We start from the raw sequence: 27,470 nt of genomic DNA, 5'->3' as shown, positions 1-27,470 counted from the left end.
TCTGGAGTTCCCAGAAGTGAGGAAGTAACTTGTCCAAAGCTTCACATCTCAGAAGAGGTTAGGCAGAGGACAAAGTGAAAAAGCCTACACCAGATTTTTTGAATGTGGTAAGTTAGTGGTGGTGTCAGAAATACAAGCAGAAGGGGCAACTAGGTGGCACAGTGGATAGAGCTCTAGCCTTGGAGTCAGGAGGACCTGAGCTCAAATCCAGCCTCAGACAGTTGACACTTACTAGCTGTGTGACCCTGGGCAAGTCACTTAACCCTGATTGCCTCACCAAAAAGCCAAAAAAGGAAAAAAAAGAAATCTAAACAGGGAAGTCAGGAGTGGAACAGGTTTTGGGAGAAATGAAAGTTTAATCTGAGGTGCTAATGGGAAACCCAGGTGGAAATGACCAATAAGCAATTGGAGATAGGAGTCTGAAGCTTGGGAGAAAATTCCAGGTTGATTGTAAATATTTAGACATTATCTATATGAAGATGATGATTGGAATAATGGTAGTGAATGAATTTGTCAATAAAAATTGGAGGGAATGTTTTGGATATAGTCTTTTCTTCTGGTTTTCCCATTTTAGAGCATTATGCTCTTCATTTCCATCCAGTGATTAGCGAAACGTGTTACACATTAGAAAGAGCTTGTTTGACTGTACAGTTTATCGTTGATTCACATTTTCTACTAGTATATCAAAGACATTTCATAGGTGTATGTTGTCAGACATGGCCAATGATTTGGTTTGTTTTGCTTAGTTATAAGTTGCATGGGAGAATTTTATGGTATCAAGGAGAGGGAGCATCATTAGGAAATGACAGAGATGTGCATTAAAGAAAAAAAATCCATAAAATACTTGTTTAACACAGTAACAGTAAGAACAACAAAAAGCTCCTAACAACTCTGACTTAATGTTTAACATTCTACCCTTTTGTTTGTCCCTCATACCTGGCCTGCTTTTCCCAGTCAGAGCCTTCCTGTTCCTTTATTATTTTCAGTACAGTCAGTCTTTCTATTTGTAGCACTTGTGTTGCCTAGGGTTATGATTAAACACTAAACAATTAGGCTAGAACACCTCTTCTGTGGTATCCCCAGTGGAGGGGGTATATGCAAGCAGTGAAGATGCTTACCTTATGTTTTTCTTGCTTACATAGGCTCTCTCTGCCCTTAGGCCCTAGGCTTCTGTCTTTTTTGCCCTTTTGAGGGTTTAAGGGTACAAACACTATCCCTTGTAGGAAAGTAGCCAACAACTAGAAGCACTTAATTGGGAAGCTTGCTTGGAAACATATAAATCAACATACAATATGATAAATTAAAGTCTTCATAAAAAGTTTGCATTATAAAGTTAACTCCTTTGATTTGTAGATCATAATAGAACTTTCATAATAAGATTGTAGATTTCTGTTTCTGTACTGATATAGTTCTTTTTCATTCCCATAGGTAATTTAGTTCATAGCATTTGATTTTAAATTTTTTTTATATCTTCCTTATTGTCATATGCTCTCCCTAATATGATGATTTGGTGGGTGCTTAGGGCATATGTTAAAGTGAGGTGGGTTTTTTTTGTATGTTTGTTTTTGGTTGTTTTGTTTTCTTATAAAATAAAAGGGTTAGCCTAGATTTGGTAGAATTTGACTATAATTTAGGAACAATATTATTGTGAAACAGCATTGGTTTCATCCTGAGAGTATCTTGATGTGGTAATACAGCCTGATCATTTTGATGTATTTCTTTTCTTGTGGCTTTGGTTTTCCTTACTAGGCCTTGTGTATATAGGTAACTTTATTATAAATTAAATGAATGGGTCCCTCATGTGTAGAATAGGGGTATCATGTGCCTCATTTCTCCCTCCACCCTATTTTAAGGGAGAATTTAATACCTGTCTGGAGAAATGGGAGGTTGGAGCCAGCTGCTAAACTTATGATAGTTCTTTCTTAATGGATGAAAGGAGGACCAAAGCTTTATATCCAAAGTTTGACCCCTTTCCCACAAAATACTAGTTCCACAATGAATTCATATAACAGATAGCAAAAAAATCCATTTATCTAAGTTGACAGCAAAACAGAAGCCAGAGAAAGTATACATAGAAGAATATATAGCAGGCAATACAGGGTGAAGGAGCTCTCTCATTGGGAGCAAGGTAACTCAGCTTATCTAAGATAGAGTACTAGATTTCACCCAATAGGAAATTCTCCAAAGTTTCAATTGTAGCAAGCTACAATTGCTTGCTGCAGAATCATCTTCTTCAGTAGCCTGAAGTGGAGTTGGCATCTTCATCTTCTCTCTTGAAAGCTGGAAGCCAGACGTGCCCGAAGTGACTTGAAGAGAGTCTCGAAGAAGGTCTGAAGGAAGCAGAGCTTTCCTCTCTCCTGTTTTTACTAACTTTGCTTGGTTCTCAAACAGGGGACATTGATTGACCTCCACCAGTGAGTCAAGAGTCCCTTGTGCATGGATTTTGGGACTCAGATTATATAAATAAGTTAAGGGTTAATTAGTGTCACAAATGTCAGAGTGTTTTAAACCCCTGAATTAGGCCATATTCTTTTTTTTTTCTTTTTTTGGCTAGACAATGGGGTTGAGTGACTTGCCCAGGGTCACACAGCTAGTAAGTGTTACATGTCTGAGGCCACATTTGAACTCAGGTCCTCCTGAATCCAGGGCTGGTGCTCTATCCACTGTGCCACCTAGCTGCCCCCTATTAGGCCATATTCTTAACCAGGTGTTTTGGTAGTTGTTTATGTGGTAGACTCATCTTAATAGTTCCTGTGTTTTAGGAGAGTGCTTAAAATATTTTTTTCTTGGCCTTCATGTCTGTAATCTATTCTTCACAGTGCCAAATTATTGTTCCTAAAACACCACTCTGATGATACTTCACTGTTTTCCTGTGATATTAAAAAATACCAAGTCAGTTACTGAAGGCCCTTCATAATTTGGCACTCACCTTTCATGTTATTTCATGTTTACTTCCTTATATATTTCTTCATTCTAGTCAGAGTATTCAGTTAGCTTTTGCTAACATTTAGCTCTCATCTATGTGCCCTTGAACAAGTTGTCCCCTGTGTTTTCAAAGCACTCAGTGTTCACCTCTTGCAATCCCTAAATCCCTTTAAGGTGCAGCTTGGGTGCCATCTCCTTTATGGGACCTTTCCTAGTCCTCCCAGTTGTAAATGCTTTCTGGCTTTAAATTATCTTGTGTATTTATTTATCTATATATCTATATCTATATCTATATCTATATCTATATCTATATCTATATCTATATCTATCTATCTATATCTATATCTATATCTATCTATCTATATATATCTATATATAGATAGATAGATATATCTATATCTATATCTATCTATCTATCTATCTATCTATCTATCTATCTATCTATCTATCTATCTATCTTATCTATCTATATTCACTGCATCTCCTGAGTAAAATGTAAGGTTGTTAAGGGTTGAGATTATTTTTGTTTATATCTTTGTATCCCTGGTGCCTGGAGCAGCTTCTTACAGGGAACTTAATAAATGTTTGAAATGAACTGAATTGAACTCATTTCAATCTAGGTACTTTTAATAAAGATGCAAAAGAAATTTACCCAGTCAGCAACGGTGAAGAGAATTCACCGTTAAGATGAGCTTTGTAGAAAAACCTTGTACAACATGGACTTAAATCTTTACAGGAACATTTTTATTTTTGTTTTAAAATTTGGGTACACTATTTCTTGGGAAAGAAAAGGAAAAAAATACAACTAATCAGTAGAACAGATTCCACTAAGTGAATTACTTCCAGTTAACTATATTTTAACTCTTTACCTTATATCCATCTACTTATTTCATTTTGTCAATATAGAGTAGCTTGTGTAATGTGTAAATTTAGGTAGTGAACTTTTTTTCCTCTCTCTAGTATAAAAGGTTTTAGTGAATCACAAAAGGCAGACATGATTTACTTGACTTCTTTGAAAAACAGGAAAATTAAATGTTTGATTCAAGAATCTCATATTTTATCCTGAACTGATTTTGCATCTGTACTTTTAAAAATGCAAGACAAAAACCCAGTCAGTGGAGATAGCGCTAGAGTAGTTGCTTTATAGAATCATGGTAACTATGCTTGTTCTAATCCAGTGGTCCTTCCTATGACTGCTCCCTTTTTCCCCTCAATTACAGGTGAGCAGAATGGTAACCGGAATCCTGGTGGACTACAGATTGGTGACCTAGTAAACATAGATCTTGATCTAGAAATTGTACAGTCTTTGCAACATGGGCATGGAGGATGGACTGATGGCATGTTTGAGACTTTAACTACAACTGGAACAGTTTGTGGCATTGATGAAGATCATGACATTGTAGTACAGTACCCGAGTGGCAATAGGTTGGTGACATTCAGTTTTAGATAGTAACACACTTGGGATGTGTATATAAAAGTTAGAAAAAAAAATGGATGTAACTAAAAAGCTTTTTAATTTGGAGACAAGTAGAATTTGACTTAATAGAGAAAAACTTAAAGTATTCCACTTTAGGAGGAAAAATAAACAATAAGGAAATACTGCCTCTAACTGTGGCCTTGGGCAGGCTCCTTAACCTTTATGCACCTTAGGCATCTCTCTAATACTATACATTACAAAGATGGTGCTGACCTACATTGGTAGAGGAAGTTTCCTTATGCCAATGAAATTACAGGTCTAATCCCTCTTTCTATCCCTAACGAGAAAAGATTTTATAAGACTGACCTGAAACAAATGAAGCAGAGAAAGTGCTGAAAGTTGTAATGTGTCATAGAAGACTGCCCTGAATAAGTAATGTTGTACCTTTTTATTTACATTTGCATGTTATTAGAAAGTTAATAGGAATGTGGTATTCAAGAATTAGAAAATAATTCTGTTTTGCTTGGCTTTCGTTAGGTCCTAAGAGTTGAACGTCTGATTTTGACAGTCACATTTTGAGAGGTGTGATGACCCTAAGAAGATGTAGAAATGACCAAGAGAATATTGAGAGAGATTAAATAGGCCTTGTAAAGAAATTGTGAAATGAGCTCAAGTTGTTTAACCATGACAGTAATAACAAAACCAATTCCAATGCTTTTTATTTATTAAAAATAGCAGTTATTTTATCCACCTATGCAGTAGTTTGAAGAACATTAACAATAAAAGAATAATAGCAAGATAGTGACTTGTCCCAGGACTGTTTCTTTCTGAACTCCATGGAAAAAGATAGAGATTAATAATATTAATAATACAAAGGGACACTTAAAAAGTGCTTTAAGATTTTAGAAGTACTTAAATACATTCCCTCATTTGATCCTCACAACAGCCTCATGAGGTAAGTACTAACAATATTATCTCTATTGTATAGATGAGTAAATGGAAGCTAAAAGGTTTAATGACATACCTAGAGTAACATATCTAGTATATGTGCTGGTTGGGGACAGGGAAAAGTCATTTTTAGAACTCGGGTGTTATTGACTCTAAGGCTACATACTATTGATTATGCTATGGATTATCATTATATTAAGGGTTATTCAAGTATACTAGCCAGTTTCCCTCTTTTTCCTTATGCAGGCAAAGGAATCTAGTTAAATGATGTAATTGATTATAGGGACAATGAATTACTGTACTAGGCTATTTAGGGGAGTTGTGGAATTTCCATTTCTGAAGGTATTTTTAAAATAGAATTGATGGGCACAATATGAATAGTTGCTCAAATTTTATATCATTATATATACATTATTTAATTCAATGCAAAAACACTGCTTAAAAGTATATACTGGTTAGCAATACTATCATTATTTTTTGGTGTGGAAAGAAAGCCAATGGACTTGCTCAGTAACTAGGAAAACTCCAAGTCAAACTTGTGTCTTCTGACTGTAGATCTAGTGTTCTTACTTACTGTTGTGTGCTCCCTCCTTATGTGGCTGTTAGCTTCTGGCGTGGTTTGCCTTAAGCAGAGACTAGCATAGAATGACCCTGGAGTTATTTTCTGGTTCTGATTTTTCTTAATTAAGAATTAGGTAAATACTTTGAGAAGAGACTCTCCTCTCCACCCTTTTTTGGAGGTATACATTGTGGTAAAACTTATTTTGCAGTGAAATCCCCGTCTGACAGTAAGACAGGAGGAGTTTAGGGGTCAACATAGTTTGTGTGCAAGCCACAAATTTTGTGAGTTTAAAAACTGCATGTAAATTATTTTAAATTTTATAATTTTAGATTTTTTTCTTGCCTTATCCATGCTTGTTTTCTTCTCCTAAAATGTGGATAATGAAGAATTGTTATATATCATGTGATACAAATCTTCCCAATGAGATTGTTAAAGATATTCTAAAAGGTTGGGTTTTTTTTCCTTTTAAGCTTGTGTAAGCTTGTCACCATAAAATTGAGTTACAGCATTTTCATTTTCCAAACCCTTAATATTTCGATTTCTATATGCTCTTAGGCACTATTACTTTTCCAGATCACTTGAGTATTTTTTTTTCAGACAGAATTTTCAGTAACATATTAAATTGCTTTATGCTACTTTTTCATTTTTTTGGCATATGTATAATTTAACTCAACTTTAAAATAGTGGTCCTGTTCCTTGCAAATCTACAGATGAGGAAATATCATAAATTGATTATGTATGTGTGTGTATGTGCACCCTGTATAATTATATATGAACGAATTATAATGGATTGTATGTTCACAAATTGATTATAAGATGATTTTAAAAGATCATTACAATTTATTTCTTTTAAAAAAATTAAAATATTTTGCAAATATTTTGAAGATTGAATTTGGTGCTGACATTTAAAAATATTTTCCTTCTTAGAAAACTCATTGTCAAAAATAGTTCAACTTGAAGAATTAAAAAAATATATATATAATTTGCCATTTATTTTTATTTTTCAGATGGACTTTCAATCCAGCTGTTCTCACTAAAGCTAATGTTGTCCGAAGTGGGGATGCTGCACAGGGTGCAGAAGGGGGTACTTCACAATTTCAAGTGGGTGATCTTGTTCAGGTTTGTTATGATCTAGAAAGAATTAAGCTTCTACAAAGAGGTCATGGCGAATGGGCAGAAGCTATGCTTCCTGTAAGTATATAAAAATGGGACATTTGATTAGGTGAACTTGTTATTAGTTTATATTTTGTTGATTTGTAAGCAGATAAGTGTAAAATTTCCTGGAGTTGAGTGAGCTATTATTTATTGAAAGGTGAACCTTTAATTTTTTTTTTCAGTTAAGAATTAATGAAGGGGGGGAAGGTAAGGAATATAGAAAAGTTAAATTTCCTTCCCAGAGACATTTCATCCATTGCTTCACTTTCTAACAATAATAATAGCTCAAATTTATTCCCATTTTACATAAAAGGAAACTGAAGCTTTGAGAGATTAAGTGATTTGGCCATGTTCATACAATTACTGTAAGTGTGAGGCAGGATTCAGACTTAGAATTCATAGACAATAGATTCCATCCCCTCCAGATATGGTGAACAGAAAAGATAGAATTTTCTGTAGCCTGAGTTAGGCGGTGAGGAAAAGCATTATTAATTGGCACTTCATGTATAATTAATTTTATTTTTGAAAGGTTGTGTTTTGGGATCCTTTTTTGTTATTATTTACAGTGAAAATTGTCATGCTGTAAATTTTCATTCTAGAGAGGTGTTGTAGAGAATCAGAAGCCTGATGTAGGCCCTGCTTTGTGACCCTTGAACAATTACTTAGCCTCTCTGGACTTCATTTTCCTCCCCTAAAATGGGGATAAATGTTTGCACTACCTGCTTCACAGGAGTGCTGGAAAGAAAGAGCTTGGTAAACCTTGAAAGCTATAGAAATGTGAGTTATGAAAATAATGCTTCTTTCCTTTTGAGGCTGCAGCACTTAAATAATTTTTTTCCATTATTCATAAGCATAATTTTTCAGGGTTCCAGAGCTTAATACTTGATTTTTAAAATCAGCTGTATACTAGAACTTCAATATAAGTTCTGGTTTCAAGATGAGTTTTGCTACGGGGCAAAACTGTTTCATACACTGATATTTTGTTGATTTGATGCAGTAGTTAATATCTCTCCAGATGTACTTACTGTTGTGGTGGTTTTTGAGGTGAAGAAACATTGACACTTAAGATAATGATTTCTCAAGACCTTTCCCCTCAGGAGGCTTGCAGTCATTGTGATTTAGTGCTTTTAGTAGTTATTTTATTTATCTATTTATTTTATTAGAAGGTTTCTGCTGCCCTTTCAGTGTATTTTCACTTTAGAACTTTACTTGAAGATTAAATATTTTGCATTAACTACTTAACAACATTAATTTCTGTGAGTGATAAATTAGCTTGAACACTTGCCTTATATTATATGGTGTCCTTGAAGAGAGAGCTCATTTATATAACCTGAATGTTGTTTATTGTAAGTTTTGTTTTTCTTTTTTGGCTCATTGTCCTAATATAAAAGTAGCTTGTAAGAAGGAGAAGAGGTAGTGCTCTTTAGTTTAAAAAAAAAATCAATATATGATGAAAGGGGGATTTTTATGAAAAATGGTAGATTGAATGATTTTGTTAAATCTTTGTTTTTATTCTTTGTGAAACTGTTCAGCAATAATTCTGATTTTATTTTAGGGAGATATTTTAATAAAACTACAGCTACTAATTTCATGTATTAGTACATTGTACTATTTAGTTCACAGATGTAGAACCTACTTCAGTAAGATTAGCATTTTTTTTTTGGTTGAGCTAAAAGCTAAACTCAGGTGTCATTTAAAAATATATTAATAATGACAAACAAATTACTTTGTGACAGTCATTTTATATGTGAAAATTTATGGCTGTTTGTCATATTTTTAAGACCTTAGGGAAAGTTGGCCGTGTACAGCAGATTTATTCAGACAGTGATTTAAAGGTAGAAGTTTGTGGGACATCTTGGACATATAATCCTGCAGCTGTTTCCAAGGTGGCATCAGCAGGATCAGCTATTAGCAATGCATCTGGGGGTATGTACTTTTTAAAAAAATGGTTTATTTTTTAAATGTGTTCAAGGGCAAAGTATAATTTTAATTATAAATAAGTTACATAAAAAATTTGGATGACGTACTGTGTTATTTTATAGTGCTCTCCATTCTTGTTTCTCTTTTTTTAATTAATTGTTTTAATTAAATAGTTTGCTTCAAGTTGGAGCAAAATCATCCTCTGGCAGTGATAAGTAAATAAAAGAAGTAGATGAAGGGAGTACAGTAATGTGTATGGTATCTTTCCAATTTTCCTCTACTTGCTTTCCTTTTCAGTAAATGTATCTAAGAACTGGGTTGTGAGGGCTTTTTGTTGGTGAACACCTGTAGTGGCTGATACTGTTTTGGTTCAGATTAGCAGGAAGGAGGATTGCCTGTGAAAATGGCTTATAAAAGTGGTAACCCTCTTGCTAGTTATGCCTTATTTTGATTAAAACAAAGCAGACAGTAACTTTAGAAATATATCATTAGGATTTAGAATTGTAGTCTCAACTAAAAAAAGATTAAATACCATTTTTACAAAAACTTAATATATGATATTATAAAGAATTGTTATAATTGTAGAACATCGAATTCCTAAGACTTTAGTAGGACTGGCTATAAAATCTATTGTGCTTGAAAGTGAAAGTTGGGATAATTATTTTCATTTTTCAAATACCAGTCTTTGAGCAATGTAAAAAACTTGTTTTTCAATGTGAATTCCATCATAGTATGTCAGTTCATAACATCTTTGTTATAAATACAAATTTTTGAATTGCCTTTACTATGCAAATCTGTTTCCAAATTCATGAAACAGTGATTTTGAAGAAACACGTTAATACTGGTTTCTATAGTGTACCATAATTTCAGGTCGTATAATTATGGCTTATATGATAAATTATTTGTAATATAGGAAAAAAGAAAATAGTTTGCAGTGTAATAATTCTAGAAGTAATTAAGACATAGTAAAACATGTCTTCTAATGTTTTAAATTCTGAGTTCCATCATTTTCCTATATCCACAGTTTTACTTTGTATTTTCAGAGAGACTATCTCAACTCTTGAAGAAACTATTTGAAACTCAAGAGTCTGGGGACCTTAATGAAGAATTAGTTAAAGCTGCTGCTAATGGAGATGTTGCTAAAGTAGAAGATTTGTTAAAGAGACCAGATGTTGATGTAAGCATTTGTAATTTATAAGTGTCTCTAAACTTAACAACCCTTTTCACTTTCAGATGGTTCAGTTTCCTTTTGGAGAAGTTTAATATCAATTTTTCTCTTCCAGAATAAAAATTTGGCCTAGGTTGCCCTCTATTTGATGGTAAACAACTTTGTTATTTTCATTATCCCCTGTTTCTTAAAGGGGATAATAAGCTTTCTCAGCTTATTTTGTATGAAAAACTGTCAAGCTAAATTCTTTTGAAAGTAGTGTGTGTATGCCCTTCATATATAAAATACATATATATAGAGAGAGAAAATCATATATAAGGCATATATACATATATAATCACTCTACTATCACATCAGTAGGATATATGCTTTGAGATTTTTTTTTAATATATTTTCCCTGAATCAGTGATACACTCTCAAGTCTCTTTTGTTACCAAAAACTCATGTGTGCGAAATAACTAGCTTGAGTTAAAGGTGAATTCTTTGACATTGGATGTGAATGAAATTGACATTTGGGGATGAAATTTGAGGATTTGGCCTTGTTAGCATCATACTATGACTGTTTTTACAACGTCCTTTATGATCAAGGAGATGTCATTGCAACTTAAGTCTCTGTTCTTCCTATGCAAAGATGTGTCCTTGTTCCTATTCAAAAGAAGCAGGATAGGTAAAAATGGTGGAGAGAAGGATTGGTATAATGTTGTATGTACAGAGGGTATACCCATGTGAAGAAAGGGAAGAAGCAGCATGTTGGAGAGCATTTGAATGAAACTAAGTAGAGGGAGAATCAAAAGTGATTATATTCTTGGAGTATAGAACAGAAGACAGGGTCAGAAAGATAAAATAGAGTTTGGGAAACAGATCACTAGCCTAATGAGGCATGATCTAGTAGTAATGGTGGGGGACTTCAGTTATTTGGATTTTTGAGGCTTTTTCTTTCTGCAAAAGGGATGTATCTTATAATTTCTTGATTTGTCTTTATGATAATTTTATCCTTCAAAAGATGAAGGAACCAATAATGGGAAACTCTGTTCTGCATCTGATTCTCACTAACAGGGTGGTACTAATTGCTGGGGTAGAACTAAAGGGGGCCACTTGAGGAATTGAACACTCCTCTTACAGTTTTTGGTAGAGGAGAAGAAATCCAGAAATAGTCTTATGTGTACCCTAGGATTTAGAAAAGCAGATTTCAGAAGATTCAGAGAAAAAATAGAATTCCATGGGCTAAAAAAAAATTTTTAATTAATTTAGTTTTAGTTTTCAACCAATCACTTTCATATGCTTTTGAGTTTCAAATTTTTTCCCCTCTTCCCTGCCTCCCTCCCCAAGACAGCATGCAATCTGATATAGGCTGTACATAAATGTTCCTGTTAAACATATAAATTAGTCATGTTGTGAAGAAGAATTGGAACCAATAGGAGGAACCACAAGAAAGAAGAAACAAAACAGAAGAAAAAAAAAGAGCGAATAGTGGGCATTCAAACTCCATAGTTCTTTCTCTGGATGTGGATAGCATTTTTCCATCATGAGACTTTTGGATATGTCGTAGATCCTTGCATTGCTTAGAAGAGCTAAGTCTATCAAAGTTAGTCATCACACAACGTGGCTGCTATAGTGTACAACATTCTCCTGGTTCTGCTTACAAGTTTTTTCCATGCTTTTCTGAAATCTGCTTACTCATCATTTTTTATAGCACAGTAGTATCTTTTTTTAATATAAATTTATTTATTTTTAGTTTTCAACATTCCCTTCCACAAGTTTTTGAGTTCCAGATTTTCACCCCATCTCCCCCCTCCCCCCACCCCAAGATGTCATGCATTCTGAATATCCCTTCCCCTACTCTGTCCTCTCTTCTATCTCTCTCCCCTTCTCTTATCCCCTTCCCCTTCTATTTTCCTGTAGGGCAGGATAGACTTCTGTACCCCATTTCCTATATTTATTTCCCAGTAGCATGTGAAAACATTTTTTTAAACATATGTTTTTAAAACTTTAGGTTTCAAATTTTCTCTCTTCCTCCCTCCCCACCCACCCTCATTGAAAAGGCAAGCAACTCAATATAAGTTGTACATGTGCAGTTATGCAAAACACGTCCATAGTAGACATGTTGTGAAAAACTAACTCTATTTCCCTTAATCCTATCCTGCCCTCCCATTTATTCTATTCTTTCTTTTGACCCTGTCTCTCCTCAGAAGTATTTACTTCTGATTAACCCCTTTCCCAATCTGCCCTCCTCTCTATCATCCCCCTGCTCTCTTGTCCCCTTTCCCCCCTATTTTCCTGTAGGGTAAGACAGATTTCCATACCCAATTGAATGTGTATGTTATTCCCTCCTTAAGCCAAATCCTATGAGAATAAGATTCACTCATTCCCTCTCACCTTCCCCTGTTTCCCCTTCCACTGTAAGAGACTTTTCTGGTTTTTTTTGTGAGATAATTTACCCCATTCTACCTCTCCCTTTCTTCTTCTCTGAGTATAATCCTCTCTCATCCCTTAATTTTATTCTCCAGATATGACCCCTTAATCTTCAGCTCACCCTGTGCCCTCTATCTATCTATCTACATATACATATATATAATTTTTTTCCTCCAACTACCCTGATACTGACAAAGGTCTCATGAGTTATAAATATCATCTTTCCATGCAGGAATGTAAACAGTTCAATCTTAATAAGTCTCTTATGATTTCTCTTTCCTGTTTACCTCTTCATGTTCCACTTGAGTCCTGTATTTGAAAGTCAAATTTTCTATTCAGCTCTGGTCTTTTCATCAAGAATGCTTGAAAGTCCTCTATTTCACTGAATGACCATTTTTTCCCCTGAAGGATTATACTCAGTTTTGCTGGGTAGGTGATTCTTGGTTGTAATCCTATCTCCTTTGCCCTCCAATATTATATTCCATGCCCTGCGGTCCTTTAATGTAGAAGCTGCTAAATCTTGTGTTATCCTGATTGTGTTCCACAGTACTTGAACTGTTTCCTTCTGGCAGCTTGTAATATTTTCTCCTTGACCTGGGAACTCTGGAATTTGGCTACAATATTCCTAGGAGTTTTCCTTTGGGGATCTCTTTCAGGAGGAGATCTGTGGATTCTTTCAATTTCTATTTTGCCCTCTGGTTCTACTATATCAGGGCAGTTTTCGTTGATAATTTCTTGAAAGATGATGTCTAGGCTCTTTTTTGATCATGGCTTTCAGATAGTCCAATAATTTTTAAATTCTCTCTCCTGGATCTATTTTCCAGGTCAGTTGTTTTTCCAATGAGATATTTCACATTGTTTTCTAATTTTTCATTCTTTTGGATTTGTTCTACTGTGTCGTGATTTCTCATAAAGTCACTATCTTCCAATTGCTCTATTCTAATTTTTAAGGAAGTATTTTCTTCAGTAAGCTTTTGGACTTCCTTTTCCATCTGGCCAATTTTGCTTTTTAGGGCATTTTTCTCCTCATTGGCTTTTTGGACCTCTTTTGCCATTTGGGTTAGGCTATTTTTTAAGGTGTTATTTTCTTCAGTATTTTTTTGGGTCTCCTTTAGCATCACTCTCAGTTTTTCCTCTACTTCTCTAACTTGCTTCTCAAAATCGTTTTTGAGCTCTTCCATGGCCTGGGACCAATTCATATTTTTCTTGGAGGCTTTGGATGTAGGGGCTTTGACTTTGTTGTCTTCTTCTGGTTGTATATTTTGGTCTTCTTTTTCACCAAAGTAAGATAATATAGTCTGACTCTTTTTGCGCTGCTTGCTCATGATCCCGGCCAATTACTTGAGTTTTAAACTCTTTGTTAAGGTACGAATCTGCTTCCAATGTGGAGAATGTACTGTCCCAAGCTTCAGGGGTTTGTACAGCTGTTTTCAGAGATACTTGTAGGGACCTGTAAATTTTCAGTTCTTCCAAGGTGGTATGATAAGAGGAGCAGCGTTTACTCCTTTCCTGGCCTGTGACTACAAGTATTCCTTTCTGTCCTGTAACTGTGAGGAGGGGTTCCTCTCCACACCACTACAAGCTCCACCAGCCACGCCCTCCTCACCCCAGCACTGCCCAGAACTGTGGCCCAGATCCAACACAGGCAAAGCAAGAGATTCCTGCCTCAGCACTGGCAAAGAGATCCCTGCAATCCCTCTCTGATCAGCCACTGGATTCCCCCTCAGTCTGTGGGCCGGAAGCTCGGGAAGCAGCTGCCCCCCACAGGGCCACACTCTTGGGGAATGGAGCTGAAACCCCGCCTTCCTTTCTCAGGCACCGACAGAAACAGACTTTTCCCACTGACCTTCTAATTTGTCTTTGGCATTGGTGGATTGAGGAGTCTGGAAACCTCCACAGCTGCCCGAGATTCAGTCCTCTGAGGCCTGCTCCAGGTTTGCTGCAGCCTGCGCGCCCATGCTGCGCTGCGCTGCACTCCCAGCCCGGCACGATACACCTTTCTGATCAATCATCCAGGTTGTCTTGGGCTGGAAATTTGTTTCACTCTGTCTTTTTGTGGGTTCTGCTGCTTCAGAATTTGTTTAGAGCCATTTTTTATGAGTTTTGGAGGGGTTTGGAGGAGAGCTCAAGCAAGTCACTGCTTTCACTCTGCCATCTTGGCTGCGCCCCCTATAGCACAGTAGTATCCCATTACATTCATATACCACAACTTGTTTAGCCATTCCCCAGTTGATGGGCATCCCCTCAATTTCCAATTTTTTGCCACCACAGCAAGAGCTGCTATAAATATTATTGTACATGTGGGTCCATTTCCCATTTGTATGATCTCTGGGATACAGCCCTAGAAGTGCTATTGCTGGATCAAAGGGCATGCACATTTTTATAGCCTTTTGGGCATAGCTTCAAATGGCTCTCCAAAATGATTGAATCAGTTCACAATTCTACCAACAATGCAATAGTGGTCCAATTTTCTCACATTTTATCTAGCATTTATCATTTTCCTGTTTTGTCATGTTAGGCAGTCTGGTAAGTGTGATGTGGTACCTCAGAGTTGTTTTGATTTGCATTTCTCTAATCAATTGTGATTTAGAACATTTTTTCATGTAACTAGATAGCTTTAATTTCTTCCTCTGAAAACTGCCTGTTCATATCCTTTGACCATTTATCAGTTGAGGAATGACTTGTATTCTTATAAATTTGACTTAGTTCTTTGTATGTTTTAGAAATGAGGGGACTAAAATTTTTAAGGGGAAGAACGACTGAGGTCTTTTCCAGCTCCTAAATTCTTTTAATTCTTTTGTCATAAGGCATTCAGTACTGCTGTTTTCCAAAAAAGCAAAAAATATAAACTTGCCCATAGAAACTAAGTAATAGTAGTTTTCAAATTTTGCCTTTTCAGTTTTCATCAAACAGTTGGTGTGGACCAGGCCTGCACAACCTGCAGCCTGCCAAAGGATTTTGGGTGGCCTGTGAATAATGTAGAGGATGTTTTTCTCTGCGTTTTTCGAGGGCTGCTCAAAATCTTTTGGTGTGCTGCAAGTGGCCTTTGGGCCACAAGTTGTGCAGGTCTGGTATAGACCCATGATTCCCAGTTTCTTCAAGTAAAACCCTTATTTAACCCTAAAAAATTTCAGATTTTGCACATAATAGTAGTTATAGTAGATGAGAGTATATGTAAAAGTGGTTTGCAGATGTTAAAATGCTTTATAAATGATCAGTTGTTTGTACTGTTAACATCCATTGAGGAAATAGATGACTAAATTCCATTGACTGTATTCTTTCTTTCACTATAACATAATCCAGTTTCACAGTGATTTTTTAATTTAATCCAATTAAAATGTACATTTCCGTAAGAAGGGCCTTATGAAATCTTAGTAAACAGCTCAGATGGCCTACTTTGGGAGAGGCATCTTGTCCAAAGAAAATGTCATACTTTATTCCCAAAAGGCAAAGAAATTTCTTTTCCATTTAGAAAAAAGGAAGCAGTATTAATATAAAATTGTTTACAAAACCCTGTTACAAATATTGTGTATTTTATGGAGCTAAAGAAATAAATAAATGACGACTTGGTGCATATGTGGAATTAAGTATCTCTTGCAATAACTCCTTGGTCCCCCAGGGTCCTTATCCTACTCTTTAGGAAATTTAAGAGTATAGCCATTAGGTGAGATTAGGTTAGTAGTGAAGGCAAATGACAAAATCATGTATTATATTTGCTGTGACACAGTTGAGTCTTTAAAATTTAAGAGAGGAAGAGAAGTCTTATAAACACTTTGAGTTTCCTCCAGTGTAACAAGTGTAGGAATTTACTTCTTAGTGAGTCATAACTACATAGAATGTCCCCTTGTACATCATAATTATGTTCTTTTGGTAGCTTCTAGAAAAATATATAGTTCCTTCATTTCTATACTCACGATATAAAGAATAGTGATTAAGGAGAATAATATCATAACTACTTATTGTTTATGGTTTAGGGAATGATAGCAGTTACAAATGGCAGTAAGAGGCAGAGACTGTCATAATAGGGTTTTTTTTTGGTCATAGACTTGTGATATAATGCCTCAGTGAGTGATTTGAGTGAATCTGTTGTTTTAGCAGACATAATCGATTCTTAACCTTACTAAAATTTTTATAGGTGGCTGTCACAAAGATGCATTTGCTTTATAAAGGAAGTTAGGAATTATGACCCTTCTCACAGTGTTTGTGGCAGCAAAGCTAATGGTTTTCTGCAAGGGAAACTCATGACGAGAGGATATTTGTTTGCCTGTAAACTGTTGGCTTTCAGTGGAAGAACCCTGTGAAACATAGTGGGGGGTTTTTCCCCTCTCTTTTCTCCCCTTCTTCCATTTTTCTAGAGCTTTTTTATAAAATAAACCATGTTTATTAATAGAAGGTAATGGGAATATAGAGTTCTCTAGCCAAGTTCTCTAGTGTGTTGTATCTGTTTGCTAAAATGAGATATACCTGTACGTTTTACCCATTCCAACCCCCTTCTTATGCAGAACTAGCTAAAAGCAGTCAGTCAGTAGACATTTGTTCAGTATTTACTGTGAACATGTCACTGTACTAAAAAGCAGGTAGAGTGCCCACTGTAACTCCCATGCTGTGCTGTCGTATTTTTGTTGGTTTTGTTGCCTTTAAAAAGGGTATTGATTCAAATCCAGCCTCCGACCAAACACCTGACATGTACTAGCTGTGTGACCCTGGGCAAGTCACTTAACCCCAATTGCCTTTAAAAAAAAAAGGGTTATTGATTTCAGATTCTAGAAGTGAACATGCATGGAAATATAATCCCAGCCCCCATTATTCTTCGTATTATTGTCTCCAGACTAGCATGATGTGGTCGAGATCCTACATCTCTAACTGTTCTTCATGAAAAGTTTTCTATTAAGTCCATTTAAAAACTTCAAAAAAAATTATTTACTCTTAAACTTAGTAACCATCAACAAAAACGTATTCAAATAAAGCAGAAAAGATAAGACTTGAAAGCATGAATTCTGTTATTTGCAGTTTGCTTTAAAAATTTATAAAATAACAGATTTGTAAAATAACAAATATGCTATTTACTTCCATGGTAGAAACTTAGCTCAGATTTAGGAATATAAATGGAAAAATAAAGATAGTATCAAAAACTTTACTTCATACTCTATGCACACTGAATTTGTGGCTGTTAAAAAAGAATTAGCTTGTGCAATCACAGATATGTGAAGATAACTGACATTTTAGAATTTTAAAGACCATTGCATATGATATCTTTTGGGTATTTAGAGTTATGCTTAGCTATCCTGACAATCATTTTATTTTGTTTTTTTCAGGTAAATGGACAATGTGCTGGACACACTGCCATGCAAGCTGCTAGTCAGAATGGACATGTTGACATTTTAAAACTGCTTTTGAAGCAAAATGTGGATGTAGAAGCAGAGGTAATTAAATAACTAGTCTCAACAAAAATATAGGCACATGTGGAAATGTTATAGTTGAAAATAGTTGAATTATATGCTCCTATTCCTCTAACTATATCAATTTTATTTTTAATTTTCACTTCAGGGCCATCAGCACTTTTTGATTTTTTAAAAAAGTCAAGTCAGTAAGCATTTATTAAGTGCCTGTGCTAAACGCTGGGCATACAAAGACCCCTTCCCTCATCCCATAAAAAATCCCAAGAGAACAATTTCTACTCTCAAGAAGCTCCTAGTCTTATAGGAGGGATCCATACAAATAGCTACGTACAATAAACAAGACACATGCAGGATAAGTTTGAGATAAAATTGAGGCAAGGTAGTAAGATCAAGGAAGACTAGGAAAGAAATAACCCTAGCATTTATGTAGTTCTTCAAGGTTTGCAGAGTACTTTACTGTGTTAGCTCATTCAATCCTCACAACAACCTTGTTGGTAGGTGATATGATTATACTCATTTTATAGGTAGGGAAATAGACACACACAGAAGTTAAAACTTCGCCAGGATCACACAGCTAGTAAGGGTCTGACCCAGGATCTGAACTAAGGTCTTCCTCACTCTTTGTTTCTTTTACTCTTTTTGGTGGGTCAGTCAGGGTTAAGTGACTTGCCCAGGTCACACAACTAGTAAGTGTTAAGTGTTTGAGGCTGAATGTGAACTCAGGTCCTCTTGACTCCAAGGCCAAACCCTGCCCTCTTCCTGACTTAAATCCTACACTATCCACTGGGCAATTTGAGAACCACAAGAGAACCTTATTCAAACATTTTCATTTTATAGGTGAGGAAATGAAGGGCTAGAACAGGGCATTGTCCTCTATGTAATTCTTGTTTTCTTTAGTAATGCTGGATGAGTATAAGAAGAAGTAGGATAAATGCTAATTGCATGCTCATTTGCTGAGATTGAATGGCTGGCTGGTTAGCAGGAAATCCACTGGTGTTTGTGTGACTCTTTATGATGGAGCCAAGAGTTTTCTGTCACTAGTTACCCCAAACCTGCTCCAAGGCTTGTGAGAGCCTTCTAGCATTCTAGTGACAGGCTCAGTGGGCATCTTTTTATTCCACGTCATTGTTTCCTTCTATTAGCAGAGATTGAAGGTAGTGTGTATCAAATATCTTATCTTTCTAGTTTATTATAACTTTAGCTAAGTTTGTCCCTAGAAATTTTTTATCCAGATATGACTTCTGCTTAATGTGATGAAGAAGAGAATAACTTTGTTCTTGTTGTTATCACTTTTCTTCCTGCTAAAATCATATTGACCTGTGTTGGCGTATCTTCTTTAGGCTTATTTAGAAATGCGTCACATTTTTCTTTATTGTTATTTTAGGTTATATAAATACAGGTTTTTTTTAACATCTTGTTTAAAGAGCAGTATCACTTAACTAAGTGCGTTCCTTGCAGAAGCTTTACTTTTTGAATGTGAAACTGTTGTGTAATGTTAATAATGAAAAATTAATCTATAGTGTCCTAAAAGTGGGAAAGCACATCATGCTTCTTGTAGGTTTTGTGGTCATCTTTAGCTAAAAAAAGTGTCACCTTTTTTTTCCCTCAGGGATTATAATGGTGGTGATTTAAGATTTAAGGTTCTGGTCCTGCAAACACTGATTGCCTTGAATTGGGAGATATTGCTCTGGTTGCTTCATATTGTGCCATTGTAATACTATTTATTATTTTTTGATAGTTGCATATAGAGTGTATGTTTGCTTTAGTAATATTCATCTTTTTCTTTTTTCATTAATCCCTAAGCCTAGTGATTTTTTTATGGTGATTGTAAAGAGATTTAAAATAACTTCAGTTTTAACTAAGAGGAGAAGGATTACATAATTTTATTTCATTTTGATCTGGGATGTGACATAAGAATCTTTATAGACAAGACTGCATTTTAATTTGAGTAGTTTCAAAGTAGATAAAAAAACCTTGTTGTTTCAGCTAATATAAAAGGCAGTAAAGCTGAGTTCCTTTTATGCTTGATATTTTTTTTAAAGAATAAAAAAGATTAATTGTCTGATTTTGAATTCTGTTATTAAGACTGGCAGCATGGAAGCATTGGATAAATTTGTATATACTGCCAGGCTTGGAGTTTTGAATGATATGGGTGATGGCACTTGATGTGATTTACTTTTATTTATCTGAACAGAAAGCAGCAAGGGGCTGTGAGGTGTATCCTGTGATTTTGAAGATAAAGAGAGTAGTTGGCATAATTCTTTAAAAATGGGTCCTTTTTAGGGGGTAGGTGGGTGGTTCAGTGGGTAGAGCACCAGCGCAGGAGTCAGAAGGACCTGAGTTCAAATGTGGCCTCAGACACTTGACACTAGCTGTGTGACCCTGGGCAAGTCACTTAACCCCATTGCCTGGGCCCCCCCACCAAAAAAGGGGGGGGACCTTTTTTTTTAATGGAGTCTCAAATACAGACTGAATTGCTTAGCTACTATTAATGCAAAGGGAATGAGTGGGAGTAAAGTTAACTCTATGAGAAATGCTATAGAATAATATCTCACTGAAGGAAATCTGAAGTTACTAGGAGAGAAATGGAATGTGTGGCACCGTCTTAAGTTGGTCCCTCTTTAGTATTTTCAGTTGTTTTTTTTTCCTTTGAAAATGTACTAGAGGCAATAGAACAGATATGACACACAAAAAAAGAAACATATTTATAAATATGATTAAAATAATCTAAAATATTCTTTAATAGCAAATTTTTAAAAACAAATTTTCAGCAAAATAAATAGTTTCATACTATTAAAAACATTTTTCTTTGTCTAGGTTATGAGCATTTTTTTAAACCATTAATCAGACAACATTATAACTTTTTCATTTTGTGAAAAATATAAATTTTTTCATTTTTATAATTCCCATAAACTTGGCAAGTCTATTAACAGTTCATTCTTTTTTAAATTGTAAGAAGTGACATTGTCAACAACTCAATAAAAAATATCTTGAGATTTTGTCTACCTTTTGATTTATTAATTTAGTCACCTAGGTTTATAGCCTTGGATTTGTCTTTAACTCTTCCCTTTCATATCTAATCACTTGCTATTTTGTTTTTATTTTGTTTCTCCATTTTGTCTTTATGATTAGCTTGGGGGCATAGCATGTAGGCACTGAATAAATGTTTGCTCTTTGCTGAATTAAGTGTCTTAACGTTTAACCTTTTAGATTTTCCATATAATATTGGTTACCATTAACAATTTTTAATTTGGTTGGGGAAATATTAGCAAACCAAATAATTTGGTAAATTTAAAATTTTGAGGGGTCAGTTATAGAATGATTATTCTTTGCTGTTTCTCTTTAGGGAAAATTGAAAGATGTATACTGGGAAATTGTTTGTCTCTTGGAATTTACCTTTCCTTTTCAGTACAGTAAGATTTCATATTATTTTCCTTTTAATATATAGGTAAAACTGTTGTGGAGAGTATGAAAAGATAGCTTAGCTGTATAAGTATACTAATTTTAGGCCCATCAAATTGTCGATATGTCTCATAACTGAAATGAAAGTAGTGCTAACCATGATACAAAGTGAGGTAGGACAAAAACACATAATTTTAGCCTTTAAAAAAACCTTCAACTAGGTTCTAACCAAGTGTTATTTAGAACACAAAACTGAGTTGCTGTAAGAGTGTAGCAGTTCTATGCATACTGACGTAGAATTTAATTCCAGAAACACATTGTATTATATAGTTCCTGATCATAGGTCCATAGACTTTGAGCTAGAAGGGACGTTGGAGATGAGTCTAATCTCCTTCTATTCCTGTTGAGGAAACAGGCTTAGAGAAGTGACTTGACCAGGGTCCCTCAAGTAGCAGTTGTATGGCCTGAATCCAAGTGCTCTGTAAATCCTGCACATCACAGCGTAGACTAACTAACCCTGGTGCTTTTTCTCATGGGCCTGAGAGACTAGGTAGGAAATCTACATAGCAGCAGTGTGAAAACTAAGCAAACTTGTGGTGTTTTGGTACCTTAAGGTTTTCAAAATGCTTTCCTCTTGTAACAACCCTATGAGGGAGATATGGAAAGTATTATTTTCATTTTATAGAAGAGAAAAGAGGCTCAGAGAGATTGTAATTTCCTCAAAGTTACATAATTAGTAAGTATAGTGAGTGCCAGGGCCAGAATTCAAACCTGGGTTTCTCCTGACTTTGTATTCAGTACCCTTTCCTGTTATAATATTACCTCACATTTATATATCCGTTTTAAGTTTACAAATGTCTGTCCAGAACACCATATTTACCTTTCATCTTACATAAATTATTATAAAACAAAATAGTAATGATAATTATGTAAGAGAAGACCAGGCTAAATTCTGTATGGTATTTGAGGTAGGAAAAGGCCATTAGTGATCAGCTAGAGGGTATGAGGAAGGCTTCCTTGAGAAGGGTTGGATTCTATTTATGCAAAGGATGCAAACGATGAGGACTAAAAAAGGACTTTGGATTTGTCAGCTGGTTGGTCATTGGTGAACCATGGCACAGAAGGACAGAAATTACTATTGCAGGGGGATTGGAAGTTTGATTGCCATGGAGTTAAGTAGAGGGTTGAACAATGTGAAAGTGAAAGAAATAGTTTTAACTGGCTCGTTTAAGAACTTGGGCAGGGAAGGGAAGGAATTAGATGGGTTAGTTGGTGAATGAAGGGGAAGGAACAACAGAAGACTTTGAGGATTGGAGGTGGTGTTTTTTTTTTTCTTCTTCCCAGTTTGTAGGCATGTTGTGAGGAGTCAGTGGAGATGAAGAGACTGGACTAGATAAATAATAACTGTTGGAGCAAAGTCTTTAAAGAGGAAGGCACAGAATGGAATCAGTAGCAAAGTATACATACTCTTAGCAAGAACATTGGCACTTCTTCCTCTCAGCTAGAGGGGAACAGAATTGCGATGTTGAGGAGGCCTCTGCTGAGTGGCCTTAGGCTTGTGAAAGTAGGAGACAGAATCATCTGCTGAATGTGTGGAGTGTGAGGATTGCATTTTTAGAGGCAGGGAGAAATATGGGTTTGGAACAACTGCTGTGAGCTAGGGAGTCAGCAAGAGTATAACAGAAGCATTTCTGATATGGAATGAGAGTCCAGGATTATTGTGTTGGATCTGCAACTCATTTAGAGAGATAGTATATAGTGTAAGAATGCAAAAAAAGTTTAAGAAGATTTTAAATATTCTTGAATACTAGATTAAGGGAAGTTACGATGTCGGGGCTATATCCCCAGTTTCTTGAGGGTGACCCCTTAGAAGGCAGTTATTGTTCTTTCAGTTATTGTTCTTTCTTCCATGTTGTCTTGTGACCTAATACTGACCTTTATTTTTACATCTGGAGAATTTGAAGCGACTACTCAGGAGAGCAATAGAAATTATAAAAGGTTTGGGAAGAAGTAAAGTCGGTAAGGTGGTCTCTCTAACTCAGAGGAGCTAGAAAAAGAAACTTGGTTGTAGTCTTTTAGCACTTTACAAATAATATTGCATCCTCACAACAACACTGGGAAGTCTGTTATTATCCCCATTTTTCAGATGAGGAAACTGAAGCACAGAGAGGTTAAATGACTTGCCCCAGGATCTCACAGCTAGGAAGTGCTGAGGCCGGATTTGAACTTGGGTCTTCTTGACTCCAGGCCCACCACCTTATCTATCATACCACCTAGCTCCCAATGCTGAATGAAATATTTCTATCTTCAGTCAGTGAGCAGTCTTTACGAAGCATTTACATGTGTCAGGCATTTTGCTGCTGGGCATTGCACTAAGAATGCAAACAACAAAATACCTACTTGCCAAGGAGCTCACCTTCTAATGGGGACATAAGATGTACATATGTAAATAAATATAAATATAAAGTTAACATACAAACATAAACAAGATTGTGAAGTACAAGGTAGTTTGTGAGGGTGGGCGTTAGCATTAGGGGCAATAAAGGAAGGCTTCATGCAAAAAATGATGCTTATACTGTGTCTTAAAAGAAAGAGCAGTACTGTGAGGTGGAGGTGAGAAGGGAGTGTATTCCAGGCATTGGGCATGGCTAGTGCAAAAGCAAAGACAGATGGAGTGTCATGGGTAGAGTCGGAAAAAGCCATTTTGACTGGATTGAGTAATGTGATAGGGAGGAGTAATGTCTATTGAGACTGGAAAAATAGATTGAGACCAAGTTGTGAGGGGTCCTAAAAGCTAGACAGAGGAATTTAAATTTGATTCTAGAAGGCAGTAGGAAGCCAGTGGTGTTGGTTGAGTAGGGGAGTGACAGTCAAATCTGTGCTTAAGGAGAATTCTAGGATGGTCTGAGTGGACAGAGACTTGAGGTTGGGAGACCAATTAAAAGACTGTTGCAATAAACTAGGCAAGAGGTGATGAGAGGACTTGAACTAAGGGGGTAGCTATATGATCAGAGAGGACAGGTAAGATGATAGATATATCCTGGGGAGGTAGAGAAACAGCAAGATTTTGCAGCTGAATGGATGCATGGGTTGAAGGGAGAGTCAAGAGTCCAGAAAAATGCTTGGTTACTGTTTGTTACTGGGTGCTCTGACTTGGTAAAGCCTTATGTCTTGGGGGTGGAAAGAGACAATACTCTTACTAGAAAAGTATAAAGATTGAGGAAGTGCTTTAAAGAAAGTATCAAGCTATGTGCCTCAGTATTTATTGTTCAGATTTGTGACATAGGAATATAAATGCACTGTGCTGGAAATGACTCCATCCATATCAAGCAGCTTCTCTTTGGTATGTATTTTGTCATTTATGCTTTCCTTTTAAGTGATCTATTCCAAGGTAGAAAATTTCAGTCTTACAAATAGGTACTTTGAGCTTGCAAGTTCATTGTAGAATGATTCTACTTTACAAAAGGGTTCATTGGATTTTTAAAGTTTCTGTACTGTACTTTAAAATTTTTAATTTATATTCAGCTTTTTGTTATTATTTAATATGAGATATTATTCATATTTTCCCACTAAAATCGTATGATAGATGGCATGGTATTTAGTGCTTTTAAAAGGTTTTTTTTTTTAAATGCCTTTTATCACTTCATCTCTTCACACAATAATGTTCATTTTTTCCTGAATGTATCTAAAATCATTAGGACAGCATTTAGAAACATGATTCTTTGGGGGTTTTGCTATGACATGTTATCAAGACTTATATCCCAAAATGCCTAAAGTAGGCAGGAAAAAATAAGGCATTGTTTTTATGCTTTATAAAAAAAGATGTAGCCTTTTACTAGTGTCTGTCTCTAGTCTGTCTCTAGTCACCCTTTTTATTTTTGAAATTTAATTATCGAAGTTAGAATCCAGTTTAGGACATGAGGACACTTCATTTTCATTCACAAGCCATTATTGGCTTACTCTTTAGCAAATTTTAATTATTTTGCTTTGTAAAAATGTTTGCCTAATGTAAACATATTTATTTTTTAATGTTTAGGATAAAGATGGAGATAGAGCTGTTCACCATGCAGCTTTCGGAGATGAAGGTGCTGTCATAGAAGTGCTACACAGAGGTAGTGCTGATTTGAATGCTCGAAATAAACGAAGACAGACTCCACTTCATATTGCTGTGAATAAAGGTCACCTTCAAGTTGTGAAGACGTTACTGGACTTTGGCTGTCATCCAAGTCTTCAAGTAAGATGGGTTTTAAAACATTTCCTTAGATATGTTAAGATATTCATAAAGTGATTATCTTATATTCTAGTAGTAAATAATGTATTCAGTTCTTATAAGATTTATCTCTATAAAGCTTTAAAACGTGTGAAATGGAAAATATTAAGGAATACATAATAAAATTGCAAATAGTTTGTCTTAGAATATAGTATTTCTCTGTCTTAGAATATAATGTTTCTCTTAGGATATATTAGCAGAAGGTATAGAGTAGGCTTGCTGAGATTTTTTGAAAAGTACTTAAAACCTTGTGTCTTCTATCAGCCCTACTTCTTATTTCGATTAATAATGTGAATTATGAAAATGAATTCAGGATCTCTTAGTACTTGGATCTTTCTTCATGGTGGAGTACATATATGCCTCTGTCATTGCCTTCCCATAGTACCCAGAGTATAAAGGTTTTTGGTCCAGCAACATATAATTATTCTCTATCATTTCTGGCTGTTACTAACTCTGGTTTTGAGATGCCTTAGTCCTTGGGCTACTATGACAATGCATAGGAACTTCCTGGGGATTAAAGTTCATTCTCTTGTGTTCAGGAAAAGGAAAAAGATAAAAACCGTTTATTAGCTGTCTTTTTATAGCTCTTTTATTAAAGGATGGCCCCCAACCTAGCAGGTTGGGCGATGGATTCTTTCTGAATCGCTGAGACCCATTGAGGACCAGTGAACGTGTCTGTATCTATCCTCCAATTGGTGATGCATTAAAAATCCCAAATAAAACTCACTCCCTGTAAGCAGATCAAATTGAGCAGTGAACTTTCCTAATCAGACTATTTGTATTTAGTTTTTTCTTATAAAATCTCTTCAGCTGTTGGTTGTTCTTTTTATAGCATCACACCCTCTGCTCATTGTTTACATAGTAGGAATTTATCCGTCTAAAGAGAAAGGACTAGTAAGAATTAATTTTTTTCCTTCTGATTCTTTTCTCATTTTCAGTGAATCTTTTTGTATTTTCATTGCCTTTTTCAGATTCAGACCTTAACTAAAATTCATATTCTTATAAAATGCATAAGCTTCCTTCCTTTGACTTTTATTTCTAGCTATATAAGTAAAATTGCCAAATTGGCAGTTCTAGTTTGGTTCTTGTTTTCTATTTCTTTGGTAAGCACATGGAAAAGAAAATCAGTTTTTTGGACTGTCTTATGTCATAGGGATTTACCCTATGTTGTTTTGTTGTTATTTTTGCTGTTTTTTAAAGAGAAGGGGAAAGAAATAAGCATTTTTAGAGAGACTACTTTGTGCCAGGCAACAGTGTTGCGTGTTTTACAAATACCTTTTTCGTCTTCACAAATACCATGTGAGGTAGGTGCTGTTATTATCCCCATTTTACAGTTGAGGAAACTGGGGCAAACAAAGGTTAAGTGACTTGCCAAGGGCCAATCAGCCTGTAAGTAAACCCAGGTTTGAAGTCAGGTCTTCCTGACTCCTAGCAATATATATGCACTGCACTGCCTACCTGTGTGCTTTAGAGGGTTCATCTTAATTTGTCAAACTTAAGAGATCATTTAATGGAGGAGTTCAGTTTCCCCATCCCGAAATGTCAAAATACCAACTGAACATATAATATTATAACTCTAAACACTTGGAATAATAATAATAGCTAATTTATATTGAGCTTTAGGATTTATAAAACTCTTTACAAATATTATTTCATTTGTTCCTTACAATAGCTCTGTAAGGTAGTTGCTGTTGTTATCCCTATTTTACAAATGAAACCCAGAGAGGGTAAATGACTAGCCCAGGACCATACAGCTAGTAAGTAGATGAAGCAGAATTTGAACTTAGGTCTTGCAGACTCCAAGTCCAACACTCTAATTAGCTATTCAAAGTATTTTCCTTTTCCTAGTAACCTTGAATTTCTCTGGGAGTAAGGCAGGACAGGGATAGAAG

The 27,470-nt window shown here is 35.5% G+C and overlaps 1 protein-coding gene across 2 annotated transcripts in view; it reads left to right on the top strand.

Annotated features, from left to right (window-relative positions):
* Positions 1-27,470, top strand: part of MIB1 (MIB E3 ubiquitin protein ligase 1) — a 140,059-nt gene that overhangs the window by 35,610 nt on the left and 76,979 nt on the right. For both annotated transcript variants that reach the window (XR_013486236.1, XM_078153468.1), the window contains exons 6-11: positions 4,146-4,350; positions 6,860-7,043; positions 8,789-8,933; positions 9,971-10,104; positions 17,823-17,930; positions 25,345-25,542. Coding sequence is in view for 1 of the 2 variants with exons in the window: in XM_078153468.1 (XP_078009594.1) it covers positions 4,146-4,350; positions 6,860-7,043; positions 8,789-8,933; positions 9,971-10,104; positions 17,823-17,930; positions 25,345-25,542 (974 nt within the window). In the remaining variant the exon portion in view is untranslated. The remainder of the gene's footprint in view (positions 1-4,145; positions 4,351-6,859; positions 7,044-8,788; positions 8,934-9,970; positions 10,105-17,822; positions 17,931-25,344; positions 25,543-27,470) is intronic.

The sequence above is a fragment of the Phascolarctos cinereus genome, unplaced genomic scaffold (assembly GCF_003287225.1).
Source record: "Phascolarctos cinereus isolate Bilbo 61053 unplaced genomic scaffold, phaCin_HiC Scaffold_4;HRSCAF=312, whole genome shotgun sequence".
Taxonomy (NCBI): domain Eukaryota; kingdom Metazoa; phylum Chordata; class Mammalia; order Diprotodontia; family Phascolarctidae; genus Phascolarctos; species Phascolarctos cinereus.
The sequence above is the reverse complement of the archived record's forward strand: the minus strand, read 5'-3'. Positions and strand labels throughout refer to the sequence as shown.